The sequence below is a fragment of the Cryptomeria japonica genome, chromosome 4, assembly GCF_030272615.1.
Source record: "Cryptomeria japonica chromosome 4, Sugi_1.0, whole genome shotgun sequence".
NCBI classification, from domain to species: domain Eukaryota; kingdom Viridiplantae; phylum Streptophyta; class Pinopsida; order Cupressales; family Cupressaceae; genus Cryptomeria; species Cryptomeria japonica.
In genome coordinates this window covers 565206498-565217712 of record NC_081408.1, presented here as the reverse complement: position 1 = coordinate 565217712, position 11215 = coordinate 565206498, and the positions used below count along the sequence as shown (strand labels likewise).

The window sequence follows — 11215 nt, the reverse complement described above, 5'->3', positions numbered from 1 at the left end:
CTTATAGGCTTGAATATATGATAGGAATGAAATTTAGTATGGGCTTAGTCCTTTCCATTCTTGTTTCATGTTGTGTCATTAATAAGAATGAATTAATCTATTATCAATGGTGAAGGGGGTTCCACCTCCTCCGTTTTTTCATTGTGTTGGTGTCATTCTATTATGTTAGTGTAAGTCCTTTACTAGGTTATTCTATGTGGATGTGTCTTGACCTTGTGTCATGTACTTGATGGTGTTGTCATGTATTTAGATCAAGATGTTGTGTTGTTTCAACAATAATCATACATGTGAATGTAAATCATGATATGTGTATGCCACAATTATAATATAAAAGAATTGTATATATATATATAATTAACATCCACAACAATTTAATATATGAAAGAAAAAATCACACAATCAAAACTCAAATGTAGATTGTTTGAAAAGCAACAAAGCAACACTCATCCAAGTCTCAAATCCAACATTTGGAAGTTAACAGCTTAAGCATATGGCCCATACAAGCTCTCCCAAACAAGCCAAGTTGAATTTAAAACGAAGGGTAAAAGTGCAAGGTAGCATTTTTCATCGTTAAAAACTGAAACAATTTCGTGGAGTGTTTTGTATCTACCTAACAATACAGCGATTGCTTATAACAAGACCCAAATTAGAGATATTTTACTAGATGCATTCGTAATCTCACGATGGAAAGGGCTTTGATGGCGTCGTCGTCTTCGTTATCACAAAGCCTCAAGTTCATCACGACTGAGTTCACCAACAGATGTGTTATACCCGCTTCTGTTGCGGCCTGGAGGCCTACGCCCACCAAGCTTAGCACGCCAAAATTAATATTTACAGTAACGCCTGCTGCTCAACCCGTTCCTCCTCTTTACTGCTCTGCATCATCTCGCCATCACATAACTGCTGCATATTATCACAGCAACCAGTACTAACTGTTCCCTTGTTTCTTCTTTCTAATGTTTTTTAATTTCATTTTATGCTTCTCTGGAATACTGGCATTTTAATGTTATAGATAATGCAATTTAACATTTTTAAGACTCCTTTCATGTTAATTAATGTCATTTTATTCTTCTCTGGTATATTGTCTTTTGAATATGATGGGTAGTGCTATATGAACATATTTAAGACTCCCCATTTGAAGCTGCACTGCATTTGGGATAAATTATAACCATTCCACTGCATTTGGGTTGTACTATTATCGTTGGTTTTATTAAAATTCTAGTGTTTAGAGCATCTGATTTCCAAGCCCACAACGACAAATTAACATCACTTCTGAGCCAGGCACAAGATTCTGCGTATAATCTGATGTACAGGGAGAAGTACTCCCTCAAAGTCACCAACGGCCATATTCTAGGTTTCACCCCAGTAGCACATCTTCTGGGTATATGATGCACTCCTTGTTTCTTTCTGAATTATCTAAAACAATTTCTATGTGCACAAAACTTCCAAAACCCTAAGTGTTGGCAATTTTATAAGAGTTTTAGGCCACGCACTAGGTAGTATAATTTCTGAATTTATGAGACGCTCCTTTTGGGAATGAGGGGACTTGTGTTGTGAATCTTAAAAGAAAATTTTTAAGCTTTCAGCGTAGTCAATACACCTTCTAGGCATACAAGGCTTTCCTCATGGTAGCGAGGTGACTTTTTCATTTTATTAAAAAGATGTCAGTTTTTTAAGGTCACGGTATGGTCAGCACACCATTGTACTTAGGGGATCCCTCTTGTGGAAACAATCACAGCATTGGGCAACATGAGATCCCTATTGTGTGAATGACTCAATTTATGTCATACATTATACAAACTTTGTATCCCTTGCTTTTTGATTTTATTTTCAAGCTTGTGAAGAACTTGTCCTCGTCAATCCATCTACAGGATGGGATACTGTTGAACTGATCATTTAATATAAGAGTGACATTCTTTATGAAATTGAGGCATATCTAGTCAATATTCTCTTTTTTTATGAAGATTTTTTACGAGAAACGGGATTTTCAGCATTATGAACATGAATCAATTTTCCATGTGGAGAATTTATTCTATGAAATCAGGATGTGTGACACTGAATAAGTTGTGTTAGGAGGCTTCTACTAATAGGGATAACCCTTTTGACAGGTACAACCGGATGAGATTTTAACTGTGTGCGCCATAATAGTGCAGGATTGAGGCCTGAGCTTCACGAGCTCGAAATAAAAAATCAAAATCAGTTATGATTGCTGGCTCAAAATAACCTCGAACTCTGTTATTGTGTGGCTCACAAGTTCCCTTTTTGGTGGTTGCTTACTTAATGCTTGACTTCTTGACTTCTTGATACAGTTGGAAACTCATAGAAAGTTGCAGGTTCAGGTTTCTTCTGACCAAAAAGAGTAGTTGGGCTTTGCAGAATGTGCAGTACAACACACAATCAGGGGACTCTAAAATCCTAGAGCAAGTCCCTCAGCTTCTTCATGGTACAATGTTCAAATTCAAAATATTTCATTGTTGAGGGCATCTTGCAGCACTCGATGGGGGCAAAAGAGTGAGACAACCACTGCAAAATGAGAGACTTGTCCCCTACCATCCCAGGAATTATTGAATAATGTTGTTTCTGAGAGCCAGTATCTGTGCAGGAAGCTCATTGGGACAAGATTAAGGGGGAATCAGACTCAAATGAAAACATTTCGCAATTGTGTTCCTGTGGGAATTGCATATAATGATTTACATTTGCTTTGATTAGCCATGGTTTATTTGATTAAATGTTTTGCTCTTTGTTTTTTGTTTTTAACTCTTTTGTCCATTTTTTATCCTATGAACATTCCAGCTGGATACAAGTCTATGCTATTGCTTTTATGTCTCATTTGGCATTGTGTATGTCAACGATTTTGAGATTTCTGTAATGACCCTTTGGGGATATACCTAATTTTGCCCAAAAGAATAACAAATCCAAAAATGCAACTTATTTACAGAAGTATTCTTTCACTAAATCACACAATAGCAATTGAATTTAGGAGAATAATTAATTAATCATTAAACAAAATGATAATGAAGATTCCTATTTGTAAACATGCACACTATAGCTTCAATCATATTAGAAACTTGAGGGGAAAACACCATAGGATGCCGGTAGACTATCCTTCACAATTAAGCCCAAGAGCATCGAACAAGCAACCAACTAAATCCAACCCCTTGGCCCACAAGCATCCAACTCAATGAGTGCTAACAAGTAATTAATTCAATGGGCATCCACTTAATGGATAGGACCTGTACTCCTGCATCCCTATTGTGTTTCCTTGCCCGTTTCTAATAAGATTGCTCTATTAAATCTGATGAATATTTTACGAGAATCGGGATTGTCAAGTTAATCAAATAAATAAATCAATGATTCATATACAAGATTAAATAATAGACTCAATCATATTGCATGTCAATTATTCTGCTAAATATAAATGGCTGCTTTATTTCTGAATGCAATTTATATCTAAAACTCTGTGACCTGATCGATATATTGTACCTCTCAAATATGCTGAGTAATATATCCATGTCCGCTGTAATAATATATTTATATGTCTGATGTAATAAGCCTGCTCTGATTCGTATGACGTTGCATTTCTCTTCTCTCTAATAATTTCTGAATTCTTTCAGTTTCTATTCCAAATTGATATCTTCCATGATGCCTTCTACAAATGAGTTTTGCTCCCCTTTATACCTCCCAAAAGTGGGGGAGTCATACCTCTTCACGTGGCAAGGGATACATCTCCTCATAGAGCGATGTTAATAATATTTCTTAACTAATCTCAGTTGGCCTCCCTTGCTGATAATTAATCCTTGTTATTCTAGGTTGGGCCTCAATTAATTCTTTAATTATTCCTTGGTCGGCCCTTAACAATAGATTTGCTATCATACTTTTTATTTTATCACCTGGGTTTGACTGCTATAAAGGCTGTGATCTCATCTTATAAAGGCTGCAATCTCATATATTGGCAGGGATGTGACAGTTTCTACCTTTGGTCATTTCCTCTTTGTCACTAACTTTTTTCTTTGCACATTTTAGGTATAAACATTCATCTCAAGCCCTTAAAAAGCTATGACGATAGAAATAGATCAGATATTCAATTGAACTTAAAGGTTTATTGTCTGCGCAGGGGCATGTCCTTGGAGTTGGGGGTGTGCTTCCTGGTAAATTAGGGAATTGGGATGAGGAGATGCCTCAGAGACGTCCCTACAAGCAGGGAGACATCAGAGGTGTGTTACTCAATATTGGGCCATTAGGCAATTGACAGGGGACTGCAGGATGTTCCCTACCAAAAGCTACCGAATAAAATAAATAAGTTAATCTACTTATTGCTTTAACCCTAACTCTCACACTTGAAGCAATTGTTTCAACTTAAGTAAAAAGAGGGAGAAACACAGGGCAACAAGCCAACAACATGATATAAAGACGGTACTAGGAGAAAAAATGCACAAGAAGGAGATCAATTTCAACATGGTAAAGATTTGCAAAAGTTACAACTTTTTATTTTATTTTTCATATCATTTTATCATTATTTCAAAGCTTGTCTTGATTCTCTTGTTTTAAAGTTATATTTTGCTTTGGAATGCAAAGGATACTGTGATTTGGCTATTGAATTTATTTGGTATGAGTGTTCATGCTAAGGATACTTAAGAAATAATTTGGGAATGAGTATTAATGAAATTTACACTACACACTATTTGAATCTAACTGGTGAGAGGTTTGTAGATATTTCTGTTCATTGGTCTCCCACTCTCTATTGCGGAATCCTCTTTGGAAAAGGTTCTTGTAAGGGTAACAGCAAGGGCTTTAGGTATAGGTTCTCGTGTCACAACACAAGCACAAACTTAGGACATTGCCCATAGATAAGATGGTGCCTAAATTTGAATGTTGAATGAAAGAGGTGATGTTAGGACACAGTATCTTGAATTGATGGGTTAACAAATATCAATTGTCTCCCACAAATCAACACCATTGCCACCTCATCAGCAAGCATTCTTTCTCTATGCAGTTGAATGTAGTGGAAAGCATAAGATAGAAAATTTTCAATTTAAATGTCAAACAGCGCAGGTGAGCACATAGAAGGTTAGAAGATGTAGGATACCAACTATCCAATTTGAGCCATACAGGAGTTTAGACCCTAAAATGCAGTCTAAGTGGTTATATATGCAGTAAGTGTTTCTTATCCAACTGATTTAATAGTTAGCATCAACAAACAGATTTATTTGATCCCATTTTGTATGCATGCACTTGACAATGCTTTGGAAGGAATTAAAAATCTTGTGAATCCAAGAGCTGACCAACTGCAAGGGACCTGCAGATGTTTACCTATACTAGCTAAGTATGGGTATCTAACTATTTATAGGACTGAGGAATACATCTTATGCTAGTTGCTTTTCTATTTTTGCTGATGGCGATGGAGGTGTAAGTCTTTGTAGAGGACATTAGCATCTAGTGTGTGTTTAAGATACTGAGAGTTTGAGTCAAATGAGGCAAAGAAGGTGAAATTGAAGTATTAAGTAATATTCAGTAGGAAATTTCGGCTTCCCAATATGCAGTCATATTCATTGGCCGTATTTTGGAGCTTACATGCCACACAGGCACAAGCTTCTATTTTCAAAGAGATGAGAGACATTTAATAGCATGAGATATCTATTATCTCTGAGAGGGATCACATTTCAGAGCTACATAACAATTTCTAGTGCAATATAAAAAGTAGGTGGGATAGGATGAGCACTGCTTTTCACATGGCAGACATAGCTACCAAAATCGTATGCAAAGAGGTCTGGGAGAGTTTCTCAAACTGCTGAGACATGAAGGTGGAAATTTGTGTTCTATTACAAGGATGTGTTCTTTAAAAGCAATTCTTATATACTGTAAAATTGAGTGTTTTTTTCAGTAAATTAGAGAGAGAGGAGAGACCAGCCTTGCTCAAAATAGTCCCACTGGATGACCAAGGGCGCATAGGATGTAGTTACAGAGCTGAGACAACTCATCATTCACCACTTTTTTGCGGATCACTAGTTGCTCTGCTGCATGCATAAAGTTTATGTATAGCATTCACGTCATTGTACTATTATGAGTTGATGAGGATGAGGATGAGGATGAAGAGATGCATAGGAGGTCTGGATGAGTTGTCATTGAAATTGTTTGACAAGCTTGAGAAGAATGGTGATGATGCAAACTCTTGATTGACTGATTCACTGAACTACAATGAACGATAAGGAATTGTGGAGAGTATACTTAATGAAAGTAGTTATATACTATTTTCATCATTGATCAGAACATCATAGTAACACCTTCAAAATAATCCCTTTAAAACTAGAGTAAGATAAAAGTTGTTGGCAAATATGAGATATATCCACGGCATCGCCATTCATGACATTGGAATCATACTAGCATTACATCAGTCATCCAAGATGTCAAGTTGTTTTAAGAGTGACATGTTGTGATATTCTTTAAACCAAGAAGAATAATTAGATCATAGATGACAGTTACACTATAATCCCAATGATGGATGACAAATTGTGGTCTGAACATTGGTCTTCTAAATCCTTATGCAAACTTTCCAGAAGCTTTGTTATTTTATAATTGCTTTATATTTAGTATATTTTTAGAGTTGAAGAGGCATTTATATTCAGTTTAGAAAATTATCATTCATATATGAACATTAAGCTTAGTTTTGTTTGCAACTTTGCTGCAATTAGAGACTCCTTGTGATCAAATTGTTCTTCAAGTAGTGGTATTTGTTGACTTCTTCTGCACAGTTTCATATATTTTCAGGACACTTTCAGAAATTCCCTCAAATATTCACTTTTCAATACATCACATGCAAGATTTAGGCCCTAGATAAAAGTTTGTCCCATGTTGATCTTATCTGTTAGCTGTTCAAATAAGGGAAATATTTCTCGAGTACGGTGTTCCTTGAGTTGTATTTTTGTACCTTCATTTGTATATCAATTTGTGTTGGATCTGAGTATCAAAGGGCATGGTTCTTAATAAAGTTTCATGAAACTATTGTAAATGTATATTGTTTTATTATAGTCTTGTTCAAGGTCTCTTATGCATGATATTCAGGGCATCTGTGGACAATAAAATTTTGAAATTGGTTTCTGGATCACACTACCTTCCACATCCTGACAAAGAGGACAGAGGTGGAGAAGATGCTCTCTTCATCCTTACAGAGGAACAAGCTGTTGGTGTTGCTGATGGTGTTGGAGGGTGGGCGGAAGTGGGCATTAATGCAGGAGATTATGCTAGAGAACTCATGGCAAACTCTGTTGTTGCCATTAAAGGGGAGCCTCAAAGTTCAATTGATCCTGTTAAGGTGTTAGAGAAGGCCTATTTGAGTACAAAGTCACAAGGATCCTCTACTGCTTGTATATTAGTACTTTCAGATCGGGTAACTGCAAAATTCCAAGGATCCTCTACTGTGTTTTGATTTGTTATACAATCCTACATATCTTTTTGTTGTAAATATTCTGTATCCTTTTTGCTCAAAATTGTTTGCAGATTGGCATATCTGTGATTCTTCTAAAGCAAAGTTTGCTCACTGTTAGATTTATTGATATATTTACATTTACTTCTTCATGGTTCTAATTATTTTAGCTTGTATACCTGAGTATCTGTATTTTGTTCTTTTTCATTTCCAGGGATTGCATGCAGCAAATCTGGGTGATAGTGGGTTTGTTGTAATAAGAGGTGGGCATACACTATTCAAGTCCCCTATTCAGCAGCATGGCTTCAATTGTTGTTTTCAGCTTCAAAGTGGTGATGGCGCTGATCTTCCAAGTTCTGCTCAGGTAATGGAAGCATATATATTATTTGCCTTTTGATTCACTGCATTAGACTTGCAGCTCTAGTTGTACACCTGATATGGCAAGGGAGTAATTTTTACCCATTTGGGAAGCATGCATGCAGACCTTCACCATTAATGTGGCACATGGAGATGTTATAATTGCCGGCACAGATGGATTATTTGACAACTTGTATGACGGTGAATTGACTGCACTGGTGGTTGATGCGATAGGGGATAATTTTGAACCTCAGACAACTGCTCAAAAAATTGCAGTATCTGCAAGGCAGCGTGCACAAGACAAAAATAAAGACACTCCTTTCTCTGATGCTGCTCAAAAGGCAGGCTATTGGTATCAAGGGGGGAAATTGGATGATATAACTGTTGTTGTTTCATATGTCACAGCCATTCATTGAAGAGTTGTGTGTACTTTAAAAGTGAATATTTATGATGACATGGATAGGTTGATGCTTATTACTTGCAGGAGCAGCACAAATTAGATCACAGGCTTGCAAGAAGAAGTGTGTTGCTCATGGACAATCTTAAAAGTCCAAAAGCTGAAACTACCAGTGATTGTATAAGGTATAGTTTCAAAGATTATTGTGATGCTTTTCATGCTATAAGCTACCAGATGGTCCCTCTATAATTCCTTAATAGCTTGTCATCCTGTTCCCCTTTTTAGCTCACAAGAATTTGAGGCGAGTCCTATAGGAGCATTTCATTCAAATGTAGAGTATCTCATTCGAGTCTTTTCTTGCCTATCAAATCCTTAGTTTCTCTACTTTTCGAAGGTGTGCAGTAATGGAGAATGGGTACATTGTAGAGCCATGCAGGTCACCCTTTAAAAAAATTCAGATTTCTTCAGTTAAACATTTTTGTTACATTTTTCTAAAACCGAGTTGTATCCATGTAACTCCTTTTACCCTTCATCTGGATGTTGGCTAGCTATAGAATTATCATATACACTTAAACATGTGCCACTTAAATAAACATATCTGCACAACTAGAGCTATACCATGTTTTTTTATAAAATTCTGGAGAAATTGTATGCTTAACATGTTTTAACAATTAAAATAGTTATCTCAATACTTTGGCTTCCTTTTGTACAATGTTTTGTGACCCCACCGAGTATTCATTATTTAGGAGAATCCCTAAAATTATGATAATATGAAATGTATCTAAGATAGCATAGCTCAAGACTAATAAGGATACCATAGAATGGCAACGAACAATAATGAAGAATGTTGTGGAACGTAACACTTCTTAAGTGGGTTTGGAGTATATAGATGGTACAATTATCTGCTTCCTAAAACTACTGAAAATAATAGATGAGGAAAAATAAACAAAACCAAAAGACACCTTGTGTGAAATTCCTGCCTATAAGTAGAGTAGTTAATGATTGTAGTTAGATTAGTGGAAACATGGATCATTTATGTACATCATTTGTTATCTAGCTGATTGCTCTTTGTGATACTCTATATTAGTCACATGGCTTAGGGCAGGTCCCCATGCTGCTGCTTAGCTTATTTTGGTTAGCAGCAGTTGCTCAACTTTTATTTTTCTAAATGAAATTATTATTAATATTTTTGTAAGCAAAATTGTAGGCAAATAAAAAGGAGAGAAAAAAAATATGGTGAAGCCACATGTTAGCTTTTTCAATAAGCAGCCACTGCTTATTTCCAGCCCCCCCTTTTTTTCAAAGCTTATTTTCAATTTTTAAGCAGCTGTTGCTTCACTAAAATAGGGGAAGATTCTAATTTATCTTTTTCTCCTAATTAAAATTTTACATGGGAACACTCTGGTTGCTTAAATTTAAGTAGAAAATGTTCATAAGTAGTCGCATAGTGACATGGGATTATTGGTAGCTATTGTTAGTGATATAGTGAATGACTTTCTCTACACATTTTAGCGCCCATTTTTTGACATTGTGCAGGAAGGCAAATGTTTGTAGCAATAAGGAATTTGAGCATAGAATTTTCGTCCATCTTATTTTAAATCAATTTGGTAAACTTGAATGTTTTTTTTTCTAGAGTGTGTTTGGATAGCTTCAAAATTGTGTTCAAGCAGTCACGTTAGAATTAAAAAACACAAAAAGTTGAGATTATTTGTAGCATCTTGTACCCTTCTTTACAATTCACAACCAGGGGTCTCAATAAACAGTTTGTTCATTTCATATATGAAACATCTTTGACGCAAAATTAATTATTGAAGTAAATTAAGTATAATTGATAAAAAAGTTGTTATTATACATAGATTTTAGATATTTGTATCTATCTATTTTTATACAATTATAATGTATTGTATATTATACAAATAGCAAATGAAAAAAAAAATTGAATTAAATATCGGATGACAATTAAAACATTAAATATAATCAATTGTTAGATAGGGAGGTAGGTTTTTTTTTTAATTGCATGTTGTTTAAGATTTTTTAAAAATTGTTTTATTTAATTGGATAGATATGAATGACATATCAAATGTCATTCAAGTCAACGACTCTCCGATGGAAGCCCTCTTGCTCCCCTGCAACGGCTCTCCCACTTCGCAATGTTTGAACGAAGCTTTTGCTATAGGTGTTGGGAATGGCGTGTGGGTTGCTCTGTTGGTGTCTGTCTCTACCCACATGCCCTCGTCTGTAGATTCGCCCCTCCCTCCCTAGCGTGGGGGTTGCTGGCGACCTTCCCATGCCCTCCTGCTTTGTGTCGGTTCTCGGTGGCTTGTTTGTGGACATTGTTTCTCCTGACGCAGCTTTGGCTGGCTCAGACTTTCCCCCTCCTCCTGTGGGTTATGGGGCGGGGGGTCTTCCCTTTACTAAGGGCACTATTGCTTCTTCGGTTGTTGCTTTTGCTGGCAAGGGTGTGGATGCTCCCAGACCTCCTCCTCTTTCTAGTGGAAGAAGTTATGCTTGTGCGGCTAGGGCTTTTACTATTAAGGGGGTTCGTCCCCTTCCTTGTGCCAAATCTCCCCCTGTGGTGGTTTGTGGCCAGGATGTTGTGGATAATATTAACTTTTGCTTTGGTGTACAGATTTTCCAGGCTCTGACCCTCTCTTCCAAACCTCCATCGTTGGGTGAGTAATTCTTGGAAACCCTTGATTGCCCACAACATTGAGCTCTTTCCTTGTGGGGAGGGTTTTTTAATTGCATCCTTTACTTTTACCTTGGATAGAAACTTGGTTTTGGACAAAGTGTGGGCTTGGGGAGATCACTCTCTTTATGTCAAGCCCTGAATAACCTCTTTTAATCCCTTTACTGAATCATTGCCTGTGTCCAATATGGGTTTGCCTCCCTAATCTCCCTCTCCATTTTTTGGGAACTCTCATGCTACGAGGCCTTTGGCAACTCCACTAGTCATTTCTTGAAGGTGGATGAGGCCACGTCTTCTATGGGGCACTCTACCTTTGCTTGCTTGTTAGTCGACATTGACATCTCCTCGCCTC

General features: G+C 36.6%; 1 protein-coding gene across 1 annotated transcript; it reads left to right on the top strand.

Moving 5' to 3' along the window:
- The first annotated feature begins 561 nt into the window (after nt 1–561).
- On the top strand, nt 562–8706 carry LOC131036091 (probable protein phosphatase 2C 55). Its single transcript, XM_057967898.2, has 4 exons — nt 562–925; nt 7060–7384; nt 7635–7784; nt 7903–8706. Exons 1-4 carry the CDS (start codon nt 684–686, stop codon nt 8191–8193), a joined length of 1008 nt encoding a protein of 335 aa, XP_057823881.1. The 5' UTR covers nt 562–683; the 3' UTR covers nt 8194–8706.
- The last annotated feature ends 2509 nt before the right edge of the window (nt 8707–11215 follow it).